Source organism: Bos mutus, chromosome 3, assembly GCF_027580195.1.
Source record: "Bos mutus isolate GX-2022 chromosome 3, NWIPB_WYAK_1.1, whole genome shotgun sequence".
NCBI classification, from domain to species: Eukaryota; Metazoa; Chordata; class Mammalia; order Artiodactyla; family Bovidae; genus Bos; species Bos mutus.
Genome location: NC_091619.1, coordinates 85,282,103 through 85,295,666, shown reverse-complemented (window position 1 = coordinate 85,295,666; position 13,564 = coordinate 85,282,103). Strand labels below are relative to the sequence as shown.

At 36.7% G+C, this 13,564-nt stretch overlaps 1 protein-coding gene across 5 annotated transcripts in view; it reads right to left on the bottom strand.

Annotated features, from left to right (window-relative positions):
* Positions 1–13,320, bottom strand: part of MYSM1 (Myb like, SWIRM and MPN domains 1) — a 41,745-nt gene extending 28,425 nt beyond the window's left edge. For 2 of the 5 annotated variants that reach the window (XM_070367950.1, XM_070367952.1), the window contains exons 1-7: positions 13,224–13,320; positions 9,071–9,146; positions 7,368–7,438; positions 5,332–5,409; positions 5,218–5,241; positions 4,034–4,112; positions 1,098–1,196 (exon numbers count right to left, since the gene is read on the bottom strand). In XM_070367950.1, the coding sequence (XP_070224051.1) occupies positions 1,098–1,196; positions 4,034–4,112; positions 5,218–5,241; positions 5,332–5,409; positions 7,368–7,438; positions 9,071–9,146; positions 13,224–13,288 (492 nt within the window). In that variant the 5' untranslated portion in view covers positions 13,289–13,320. The other 3 variants (XM_005903323.2, XM_070367953.1, XM_070367951.1) reach the window with 3 other exon arrangements.
* Positions 13,321–13,564: the final 244 nt, after the last annotated feature.

Below are 13,564 nucleotides of genomic sequence, written 5' to 3'. Positions count from 1 at the left end.
ACAGGGGGTTAGGAGCACCAACCCTCCATACAGTTGAAAATCTGCATATAACTTAAAGCTGGCCTTCCCTTTATGCGGTTCCTTAGCATCTGCAGTTCCACATCTGCAATTGCACCTCAGTGGATTGTGCAGTGCTGTATTACTGACTATTGAAAAAAATCCCCATATAAGTGGATCAGCTCAGTTCAAGCCTGTTTTGTTCAAGGGTCAACCCAATTTACATGAAAAGAAAGCACCAAATTTCACTTAAGACACTTTCAAATTCTATATAATTATGCTTCCAGTACTCAAGCAGAATATATTAGAAAAATTCTAAATATCAGAACTACATGGTTGAATACAACACAAATTACTTTCAAGACTAAGGAACTAGACCATAACTGTACATTTTTGAACACTGCAATTTATTAGAGTTTTCAGACAGTTCTTCACAATAATTGTACAAATTTCATTGCTATTAAAAAGATTTTAGAATCATGTTAGCATTTTTGGCCCCTAAGCTCTAATAATTCTTAAAAGTTTAATGCAAATATTTAAAAAGGAAAAAAATTTTCCAGGAAGCAATGACCTCTAAGGTTTTCTCTTTGATATACTATTTGCTTTATAGGATGTTTTTGAGCAACTAATAATTTGCCCTATTTAACTGCATGAAATTAAGTGGAGTAACATAATAATGCCAATTTAACAGCAATACTCAATACATTGAAGATATGCTTTGAGATTTTTGAAGACAAACATTTATAGGGTACTTTATGGGTATAAAATATTTTCACTATAAACACTCTGAACATTAAGACTTTAATGCCAGGTGGCACCAGTGGAAAAGAACTCTCCTGCCAACGCAGGAGATGTAAGAAACATGGCTTCAATCCCTGGGTTGGGAAGATCCCCTGGAGGAACCCACTCCAGTATTCTTGCCTGGAGAATCCCCACAGACAGAGGAGCCTGGCGGACTACAGTTTATAGGGTCACAAAGAGTTGGACATGACTGAAGAGACTTAGCATGTATGCAAGCATGCCTGAATTAAAGAACTATTTAAGCTTATTAATTTTATTTATTTTAAATACGATCACTAGGATATTTATATCCTGCTTACCTTATTTTTAAAGTACTGTCTCGCATAACTCTTCACTTGTAAAACAGTGCGACTTTCAATTAGCTTTGCAATTTTGGTCCACCTTCGGCCAAATTTAGCCTGTGTTATCAAAATGGAAAAGAAATGGTTTTTGATTAGCTTAATTAACATTCCAAATTACTGCCATATTAAAAAAAAACTAAAATGATCTATTTTTGTTTTCTAAAACACACAAGTCTCATATATAGTTAAGACTCTTAAAATCAAAGCCCACAATCTTCTCTTTGAATCTTGACTTCTGAAAGCAGACCAAGATGATTTAGAAATTTCTTTTTATAGCTACCTAAATGAAGATCCATCACTTCTATGTACTCCTACAGTATGTATTAGTATTATACATTATGATGTTCCAAAATTAAGGATAACTCAACAAAAAAGTGCATTGAAAGGGAGGTGGGTTGTATTTTCTATTTTCCAATTATAGAATCAATTGACTATGTTCCAACACTAATTTCAAAAAAATTTTCTTACTCAAATTCCATATTAAAACATCCATTACATATTCAAACTTTTACACTGTTCAGATATCACAGTAAACTGACTTAAAAGATTGAATCACAAATAAAGTGACCTCCAACCAACACCTCCCTTCATTGTCAAAGGCCGTGTACCTACTAACATCGAAGCTGTGAAGGGAAAAACTTGAGAACTTGAAGGAGCTCTGGTGTGTTTTCAAGTACAGACATGAATGCAGTATAATTTTAAAGCTAAACAGTATTTTTAATTATCAAATCTATCATTTGATACATAAATCTCCTACATTATCTCTAACACAAGATACTCTCCATTTCCCAAAGAAGCTCAACAATCCTTTTTTAGATTTTCTAAAACTATTTAAAGTAAAAAAAAACAAAATACAACAACTCAGAGAAGTTGATCTCAGGGCCAGATTTACATGCCAGAGAGTCATGACTAATGACAATAAATTATCCTGACCTAAATGATAAATCTTAACTTACATACTTATTTCTGGTTTTCAATAGAAAATCTGACATATGGACAATTTATTAAAACTGAAAGTACTTCTGAGAAAATCAGTAAGTATAAATTAATAACTTATGATAGTTCTTAACTAATACCTGAGATCAACTTCCTGAAGATTTAATTATCTGCATTATGTGCTAAGGGCTTCCCAAGGTGGCGCAGCGGTAAACAATCTGCTTGCCAATGCAGGAGGTACAAGAGAAGAAGATTTGATCCCTGGGTTAGGAAGAGCTCCTGGAGTAGGAAACGGCAACCTGCTCCAGTACTGTTGCCTGAAAAATCCCATGGACAGAGAAGCTTGGCTGGTTACAGTCCATAGGGTGGCAAAGAGTCGGACACAGCTGAGTAATGAAGGCAAATACGTAATCTGGTAGCATGGAGCACTTTTGGAAACAGGGAAGATCTGGATAAATGTGACTAGTTAAGATTCTAGGGGCTTGGGCACTATGAAAATTGGAGAGGGGACACTAACAAGAGAAGCAAAGAAAACATTCACCAATTTAAAAATAGAGCAAAGGGACAAGAAGGAAAAAATCTTCCATTATTCAGTACCATGTAATTTCCTACTCTCAAGCCTGAGAGAATTCAGATTATAAGCAAATGATACTAATGGGTTATACAGGCTGAGAATACAACCAATGGTTCCATGTATTTTTGTGGGAAAATATCTCTTTATATACACACAGATAGATATAGATATCTACATATGTACCTAAATAAAGACACTTGCTTTTATAGGGACAAATTATCTCTGGAAGGTTTCACAAGAACAGGTGACAGGCAAAGAAAACTAAAGGTTGAGAAAGGAGTCAGAAGGAGACTTAACACTCTACAACTTTAGGTGCCATCTGAGTTCTGAACCATGGAGCTGAGCCTCTATAACTACCACCAATGGCAACAATAACAACCCCAAAATTCACAATCCATTTGTGTGTACATTCTGATCTTTGGTAATGGACAAAACACCAAAGTTGTCAGCAATCTTAAATATACGACTGGTTAATTAGATTATATAAATGATAATCACATGACAGACTAAAATATCAGTATAAAAAGCATCAAAAGTAAAGGAGAAAAATCTCAGGAGGAGATATAACCCTCAAAATAGTTTCTGTAGTTATGTTAACTATGTTTCAATTTGCATTCATGAATCCTACATAATATTACATAAATATTCTACATATATAATACATAAATATATATAATTTCAAAATTAATTAATATTGAGTAATATGTACCTTAAAGGAAAAAATATAATCTACTATAGACAATTAAAAAAAATTCCTGCAAATATTTTAAGTTTCATTATATTAAGGCACTTTCTCATAATTAGAAACTTGTGTACATTTTTTTTTTCCATTATGCAACTATGGACATTTAAATAGATCTCAGTGAAACATTCATGCAAAAGGAATGTTTCTGGTCTTTAACTATATCCACTAAAATATTTAGATTGTGTGCACAAATGCCAAAATCGGAATTGAAAAAAAACTCAGCTGATCACCCTGACTGTTCCAAATACATAAGTTTTTCCCCAAGAGAAAAGATCAGGTAATAAAATAAGTTTGCCTTTCAATACAGGTGGTTGGTAAAACGTATAAAGATACAATACAATTTCTTGGGTTTTATTAGTACCAAAAAAGGGGTGAAAAACTACCTAAAATATTGAGTCAAATCTATCAATATTTTAATATTTTAGTAACTTAAGTACGAGTTAAAAGGAATTCTCTCATACTACACTACAAACATAATCATTCTAACTAACTACATCATTTAACTACAGAAAAACTATAAATGTGATTACTATAATTAAAATGAAATTTTCGGTCTCTATAAATTAATTTAAGCTTATAATTCTATCAATATTTGCTTCTAGAATTATTTCACTATAAATTAAAAATTGCTCTATTTACCAGCCCTTGTTCAAACAGCTCTTTTTCTTCTATCGTCCACTTTACTGAGTAACTGGCTGGTTTTGTAGGAGTGTGTACCCTGAAGGGAAAAAGAGGAATTGCAAAAAAATTTCTGAAATGGAACATTCCATATTTATGCAGCTAAAGGTTATAGATAGCCATGGGCTAAACTTAATACTTTTTGAGTCTAAGAATTAAAAAGAAGAGAAGAAAAAGCAGGCCGCAGCCTCCACCTGGGGGACCAGATTTACCCTGTCTTATATACTTCTCTAGCTCAGGACAGGAGCCCCCAAAGACATAATAATCCTTGGGTCTGAGTGAAGATAACACTGAAAGACATTAAAGGAAATAACAAATAGGCTTCCTTAGATTGGACACAAAGTAGCAAATGTTAACACGTCTCCAAAACCTGAGAGGCTTGTCAGAGATAAAACTGGCTCTAGAAATATCATCTGATTCTTCTATGTAAATATCAAGCTGGAAAAGAGGTAAAAGTACTATGACATTGTAATTATTGCTTTTGAAATGCAGGACATTAAGAAATTAAAAATAAAATTGAGATGAAGCCAGCTAATTTGATTGACGTGAACCATTAATCTTTCCTTTAACTTCATTTTTTAGTTGTTGTTGCTTGTTCAGCAAAATGCAAAAGCCAAAGTCTGTTCAGTGCTCAAACTCTTGGTAATTACAAGTCTACCCTCTAAGGGATTATAAACATGCAAGCTTAGAAACACTGAATAACATCAAACCTTCTTCAATTACAGGGAAAGGATGTTTATAAAACAGTTAATACTTAACTTCTCTAGATAACTTTTAAAAACTACAAATTTATATTAAAGTTTTATTTGAAACAACTGAAAATTAACTGACAGGGCAACAGAAATCAAGTCATTTCATAATATATTACAGGGCAGCTTAAAAAAATTTCCCCACAAACCCCTAGAAAACCACCTTTTCCATAGTTTAATAAAATTGCCTATGTAGGGCCATAAAGATTCTGACAAATAAATAATATAATAAAATTATCTTGTAACATTCCAACATTTGTACAAGAAATTTTGATTTTATATTTGTGTAAACCAAAGGTCAAGAGGATTTTTCCATAGGCCAATTATAACTTGTTTAATTTTCCCATAATTTTTAACTAATCAAAAACAGTTTAAAGTATAAACATAAGTACATACATGATTTTTGCTGTTTTCTGCAGACTGCACCACATGAAAAAAGAAAATAAGGAAGTTTGTGAAGTTTTTAAAAATACAATTCAGGCTTTTAAAAGTATTATAAATTGATTTTACCTCTTCAAGTATTTTTTATCATCTTCCTTTTGATCAAGCCAGAATTTTCCTGGAAGTGACTTATTGGATAAGTAATACCTGTATAATTATTAAAGAAACTTTTAACAATAATAAAGTCCTATAAATTCTTATGCAATTTGTATAAAGTAGGCACTCACATATCCTGAAAGTCACACTTAAATTCAAGTGAAACCAATTCTTCTCAAAAAATTTTCCAGGTGTATAATAACAAAAATGTTTGTATCTTACAGGGTTTCTGTCTGGATTAAATATTACATGTGAAGTCACACATACACAGTATCTGCACAAACTACCTAAATGCTAGTTTCTCTTTCTTCCTTATTAGAAGTGGCTAAGAAAAGATATATCCTCAATGTTTTATTTAAATCTTTTTTTCCTAACACATATGGAGAACTAACAGATGAATCTGATTGGTCATCCAGGATAATTCAGGAGTATCTGCTTTCATGTTTCTGAAGGTAACAGAGAAGAGTTTAGGGTTGCTCTCTACCCTAACAAATATAACGAACGCTTGGGTCAAATCTACCTCTCAGACTGATTAAACCTAGCCTATACTGTTATACTTTTAGATTCTTCACTTAACAGATATTGACTATGTATCATGTACATGAGGCATCATGGCAGATATGAGGTGCTGAAGACAAGGATGGAAGAAAACATTATCCTCGTTTATCCAAGAGCTCACATAGCTTTTACTATCATTATTTTGTTCCCAAGTCTGGAAGTGAACCACTGACTACCTAAATATTCATTAATCTAGAATGAGACATTGGCCAATAGCCACATGTGTAGCTAGTGAATACCTGAAATGTGGTTAGCACAAACTGAGATGTACTGTAAGTATATAAAATGCACACTGGGTTTCAAAGAGTATAAACCAAAGAATGCAAAACATCTCAATGTTTACATATTAAATATTGAAATATATTTTAAATATACTGGGTCAAATAAAATGTTATTATAATTAATTTTCCGTTTTAAACATGGCTATTAGAAAACTGTAAAGGACATATGTGACTTGCACTATTTTCTACTGAAAAGCGATGATCCAGGCTATAGCTGTAACGTTTGGGGACAGCTGGAGAGTAAGAAAGCCTAAAAGGGGTTTACCTATGAGAATTAAAGGTACACAGACACCCCGAAAACAACACAGCAATAACTGGGAGTAAAAGGAACAGAAATTCTGTCTTAAAAAGGAGATAAAAATCCATGAAACACAGATGAGTTGAAAACAAACCACTCACTACTTTAATTAGTTACATTAATAATCTTTACAAATCAGAAAACTTTTTATTCAATCCTTTTATTTTACATGTAAAAAAATATATGAGTTCCCCAAAATTTAAGTTGCAAATATCACAAATGGATGAAAGAAACAGGGCAAGAAGCCAGTGGCTGAACTGTGAATAAGGACCTACAACTTCTGGGAGGAAAAAATCTTCATTCTATAGTTTTGTGCTTTTTACTTAGATTGCTCCCAATAACACCTATAAATTGGTAGAATAAGAAGTGAGAACTTTTACATATTCTAATTCTGTGTCTTTGGACGAATTAATATCTCATACAACTGAAAATGGAGGTCTGGACTAGAAAATTTGGACTTAAACTAAGGATTCTAGCTGATTTAAAACACTCTATAGGGAACTCCCTGCTGGTCCATGGTTAGGACTTCACACTTCCCCTAAAGGGGGAATAGGTTCAATCCCTGGTCTGGGAACTAAGATCCCACATGCCATGTGGCATGGCAAAAAGATAATAAAATAAAAACAAAACAACAACAACAACAAAAACTCTATAATTTCTGTTCCATATTAAGGTAATTAAAAGAGTTGGTTGACAACAGAAACTCAGAAGTATTGGGTCAGATCTCAGACTTAGTGGTAAAACAGAATAGGTAGGTAACATTATATACTAGCATTATATCCAGCAACTAACGGTGGTCTCTTTTGTAAGTTTTGCATTAATGGATTTTTAACCCTGAAATCTTTACTTTCCTCATAGTCAATAAAGGATACTCTTCTTCCAACAACATTTTCTCAATGACAGCTCTGTTCTCTTCACTGATGGTGCTATCCAGAGTCCAAGGCTATTAAAAAAAAAGGAAGAATAATTTTTTTTATTTACTGCTTTTTGAAACCAACTACTGTTTTGTTAAATGAAAATACACAATAATATGATTACAAATAATAAAGCTACCATTTACTGAGCACACAGACATATCTCTGGACTCCCATGATAATGCTGAGACAGGCATCACTACTTCACAGATGCATTCATAGAAGCACTCACTAACGCTTCAAGCGGGAAAGAAGAGACTTGAGCCTTAAGATTCCTAGGCTCTGGCTCCTAGTCATGATAAAGTAATAATGGTTATCCTGTATGAGCATCTATTAAGATACTATTAAGATTTTGCTGGATACCTCACCTATTAATATTTCCAAAACTCACCACAATTCCTTTTTTCCTTTTAAGCCACAATCTCTGCATACTTCTTTTTAACTCTTAAAACGTAAACATTTGCAGCCAAGTCTCTTTTCCAAGCTCTATTTAGACTGTTATAACTAACTACCCGCTCAAAATTTCCACTTGGATACCTAATTGGCTTCTTAAACTTTACATATTCAAAACAAAATTTACCAAAGCATAACCTTCACCAGTTTCTCTCCTGCCCTCCCAATTTTCTAAGCAGCATTACTAGTCACCAAGCTGTTCCAACCTGAAACCCAGGAATCATCCTGGATTCTTTCCTTTTCCCTCAATCCCCAAACCCAATGTAACAAGCATTTCTACCACCAAAACATAATTCAAATCTGTCAAATTCTGCCACAACCTGAGGCCAAGCCATCACCAAATCGTGCTTAGGTCCCTAGAAACGTTTCCTAACTAGTCTTTCTCATTTTCTCCCTGCCTCCTGCTGGTGTGGCAGGGCCATCATTTGCCTCCCCAACCTGTCACAGCTGTCACCTCTCCCCTTTCCCTACTATATTCTAGATACTGGATTTCAACAACAGCCTTCGTGCTGCTGTTCTTTCTGCATATAGTATTTTTCCTCTACTCTTCACACTCCTACTCCTATTTTTAACTTAAATGTCACCTTCTCAGTTTCCCTCACCATATCTGTCTTGATTATGGTTGTATTCCCCAAAATCTGGCCTGGTGTGTGGCACATAGTAAGTACTCAATAGCTGTTGTTCAGTCACTAAGTTGTATGTGACTCTTTTGTGAACCCATGGACTGCAGCCCACCGGGCTCCTCTGTCCATAGGCTTTCCCAAGCAAGAATACTGGAGTGGGTCACCATTTCCTCCTCCAGGGGATCTTCCTGCTGAGGGATCGAACCCACATCTTCTACAATGGCAGGGGGTTCTTTACTGAGTCACCAGGGAAGCCCAAGTACTCGATAAATAACTGTTAAATGAAGAAGTGAACCACGTAACAATCCCCATATTTTAGATGAAGAAACTGCAGTTCCTAAATCTGATAAGTGGTAGAGCACCAATTTGTACCTAAATCTAGCTGGCAACAAAGTTGTTTCCCAGAAGTCCATTTTTTCAGTCAAAAGAAAAAAGAATACCTTCTATTTTTAAGTTAAGAAAAAGGTTTCACTATATTACGTCTGTGACCACTGAGAACTAGCACCAAGTTAAAAAAAAAAAAGAGAGATACTCTGGGCACTGAGTAATAGCTTAATATACCTGATATTTCCATAAAATACTTACAATAAGACCATTCTCAGTTCTCCATGATGAATCAAGATAATGATCTTGTAAAACAGATGCTGTATTTTCATCACTTCTGTAATAATTGAGAAAATAGGTATGAAAGTGAAATTATACCACTTAATGAATATAATTTACACAGCACAGTGACTGACAGGTTTCATATGTTAAACAAATATTTAGTTCCTTTCTCCATCCTATTTCAACTGCCAAATATCAAGTTTGTTTACTCCTCTGTTTCCCAAGAATAAACAACTCCATGAGGAAAAAACTACCTCCAAACAGCAACCACACACAACATATTCTGTGGCTATGAACCAACGCTTCAGATTTCTTTTGATGAATACACACATTTATACAGAAGTTCAACATTATGACTCTTTTGGTTATATCTAAAGCATAAAAGCCATCCATTAATAGTACCACTCTCAAAATGGAAGAAAACATAAGACAAAATAGAAGAAACAAAAGAAAATACTTGAAGGAGGACAGTACAGTGAAGAGATCTAAGAAATCTGATGTTTTAACTCACATAACAAAAATTAACTTGAGTTATCTGGGGGCTTTTCTATGTCCATGAGGGATTCAACTTTGTTAATTCTCAGCCTTTTAACTAATTAGAACTCTCTAAAGTCACACTTAAGAGAGTCATAGTTACTTCCACTGTTAAATGGGGAAACAATGGGAACAGTGAGAGATTAATTTTGGGGGGCTCCAAAATCACTGCAGATTGTGACTCCAGCCATGAAATTAAAAGACGCTTGCTCCTTGGAAGAAAAGCTATGACCAACCTAGACAGCATATTAAAAAGCAGAGACATTACTTTGCCAACAAAGGTCCATCTAGTCAAAGCTATGATTTTTCCAGTAGTCATGTATGGATGTGAGAGTTGGACTATGAAGAAAGCGGAGCGCCGAAGAATTGATGCTTTTGAACTGCGGTATTGGAGAAAACTCTTGAGAGTCCCTTGCACTGCAAGGAGATCCAACCAGTCCATCCTAAAGCAATCAGTCCTGAATATTCATTGGAAGGACGGATGCTGAAGCCAAAACTCCAATACTCTGGCCACCTGATGCGAAGAGCTGACTCATTGGAAAAGACCCTGTTGCTGGGAAAGATTGAAGGCAGGAGAAGGGGATGACAGAGGATGAGACGGTTGGATGGCGTTATTGACTCGATGGACATGAGTTTGAGTAAGTTCCAGGAGTTGGTGACAGGGAATCCTGGGGTGCTACAGTCCATGGGGTCACAAAGAGTCAGATTCGACTGAGCGACTGAACTGAACTGAAAGTCACACTGTTCACTTCATATGAGGAGGCCCAATCTGTGATATAATTTAAAATTTGTTTTTAACAAATATATATGTTAATATATATAACAAAAAATATATGTTTTGAAGTTATAAAAGTTTCCTAGTTAGTGACTTTTCCCAGTCTATACTTCTTAGAAACTGCTATACCTCTTAGAAACTGCTATAATATAAAGTTTATTTTCTGTCTCATCCAATAAGAATATGAGTTCCATAAGAGCAAGGACTTAGTTTGGATGAGTGCTATAAACCCAGAGCTAGGCATATAAATGATAATCAATATTTGTTGAATGATTGAATGAACAGGTAGGTGGGGTATGGATCAGACAGGTCTCTAGGGAGTTGGGAGTACCATCATCAGATCTGGATATAAGAAAAGACTACTCTAACTTCAGAAAAGACTAGAAGAGGGTCAAAGAGACAGGAAGCAGTTAAGAGGGAGTGATTACACAGATACTAGAGAGAAGTGACAGTACCTTAGACCTAAAGCACAAGCAATGTGAATAGGAAGAAGTGAACACATCTGAGAGAATACTCAGAATCAACAGACTCTCTGATACGAGAGAGGAAAGGAAAAAGGTTAAAATCTAGGTCTCTTCCCTGCATGAGTGGGTGGATGGTGCCACTTACTGAACTAGGGAACTTGAAGAGGCAGGTTGGGTAAGGAAAGTTTCTATAAAGTGAGACTGAGGAGCTTGTGGCTCACCCAAGGGCAAATAGATTCAGGAAAATGGATAAATGGATCTGAAGATCATGAGAGAGATTTGAGTTGGTGACAGATTTGGGCAATATCAGCCTGTTATTAGATGGAATTTAAGATTAACTGTCATTTGTGTGGGTCAAAATTGGTGGAACATTGGGAAAATTTCATATGGCCCAACTTAACAGAAATTTAAGCCTTGAGAGATGGACTGTATGGTTAGTAAGAAGTCTTATGACAAAAATTCCTTGGAAATACTGTGATTTAAAGAACAAGTACAAGAAACAGAGGATAATAAAGAATGGTAGAAGGAAAACAAAACATTTCAATGCATCTTCTAACCTTGGTAACCAGCACTTAGCAAGGACTTAAAAGTGTGTTTTCAATTAATCCTCAAGATGTCATGATCAGCTATAACTGAACAATTCAGAGGGGGACCTAAGTGTTTACTCACACCAAATTCCACCTGATAAGAGTACCAACACTAGGGAACAACTGTCACTAGACTGTAATGTTCATGATGCTCTACAGAATTGTGTGAGACAATGACGATGACCATCAGGAACCAACAACCGGTTACTGGTTTCATGAGACTAATGTGACTATAAGTGCCACCAGTAGACTTTGGGCTCAAACAGAATAATAAGAGAAAGGAAAGAAAAAGAGAAATAAAACACAATCATAAAAATAAAGAAAAACCCATGGAAAAAGGGGAAGAGTCAGTGCTCTCAGATAATCTTTAGAGTTTCCAAAGGCAGCTCATCTCTCTTGAACTTCAGATAAGAATCCCTCACACTTATTTCATACACTTATTGTGGAAAGTAAATCAAACCATGCATGCAAAAGCACTCGGTCAAGATTAACTTGATCTACACAAATGTGAAAGATTATCAAAGGCTTTCTGTTCATTTGTATAGACTTGTACTGTTTTGCCTAAACATTTGAAGGAGACTTAGTTACTTCTCATTTTTATAGTGTTTTAAGTTCAGGAAAACTTTAAACGGCTCTGTTTCAGTCCCTCATGGGCAGGGTTGGTACTCTTCTTCACAATTTACAAAGGTGCTATTATTAGGTTGGATCATGTGAAATTGCTATTTTATAGGTCAAAAATGGTCTAAGCCTCACAATTTTACCTGGCTCAGTGTAGAGATTTCTAATGAATTTGTTCATAGTTATAAGCAACACAGCTGGCTGAGTTGAGAACTGAGGTCTTCTGATCCTGACGAGTCTAAGCCTCTTCTATTACTAAAAGACAATTCTGAAAGCACATCTTTAAAACCTCATCTATCAATTTCTTTCTCTGCAAGCAAGGAGTCAAACAGCTAGATATCTCAAGCTGGAGGCTGCTTTTTAAAAGTCACACTGGCCTGCTCTGCAGGAACTGGTACCAAATGGTGACCTCTCTCTGGGTCCTCAAAATACTATCCGTGGTGGGAAGGTAAAGAACACAACACTTTCAGAGCACCTCTCTTATACTAGAGCACATCCCCAAATCATTTCATTTGATCTTCACAATAACCCTATGAGGTACATAACGTGGTAGTCAGCTTACACATGAGTTGTCTGAGGTCCAAAGTCACACTGCTAGTAACTAGCTGGGTCAATACACTGCTGTCAAACTCTTAAGTCCCACCCCTTTCTTTTAGATCACGCTGCCTGTCGGGAAGTTTTTCACAACTATCCCTACGTGGAAGAGGAAACCAGAGGCTAGTAGAGATAAAACGACATGCCCAAGGTCACACGGCCTGCAAGCGAGGGAACAAGAATTCCTAAGCTCGGTTCTGTCCAGGGACCGCCCCTGTTCTAATTATTTTTGGGGCGGTGGCAAGGAGGCGTGTTCTGGGGTGGCAGTAAGGGAAGAAGCAATCTAATTGCTTAAGAGTATGCAATGTGCTAGGCGCGGTCAGCGCCCTCACAGGATCCCGGTAAAAGGGCTGTCCCACGCTAGTCTATGGTACCCGCCCTCTGGGTTCAGGAGGAGCCAACAGACGGGATGGGCGAGGCGCGCCTCAGGCCGGCAGGAGACCCTGGCCCAGCGGATGGTTTTCCACTCCCCCGGCCCTTGCCGGAACCGCGGGCTTTAGAGGTACCTCCTCACGGCCGTGTCCCTCCTCGTCTCTGCAAGCCCAGTCTCTATCGCTCACCCAGACTGTGCCGCCGCTGGCACTATGTCCCCTTCGATATCCACATCCGCCTCTTCAGCCGCCATGATGGGACCTGACCCCAGCCGTCCTCCCGAGAGATCCCGCGAGAGGTGGAGGGCCTGAAGGCGGGGCCATGTACGTCATAGGGTGGAGTCGACGCCTCGGCCAGCTCCTTCCAGGCTGGGGAAGCGGAGTTTCAGAGAAAAGGTGTTAAGCAGTTCTGGGGTTCGATCATTTTGGCTTTTGTTGAGGAGCAGCTCAGTGCTAAAGAATCCGGTTGCGATAGGCCAGTTCGATCTCTACATTGGATCCTCTGGAGTAGGAAATGGCAACCCACTTCA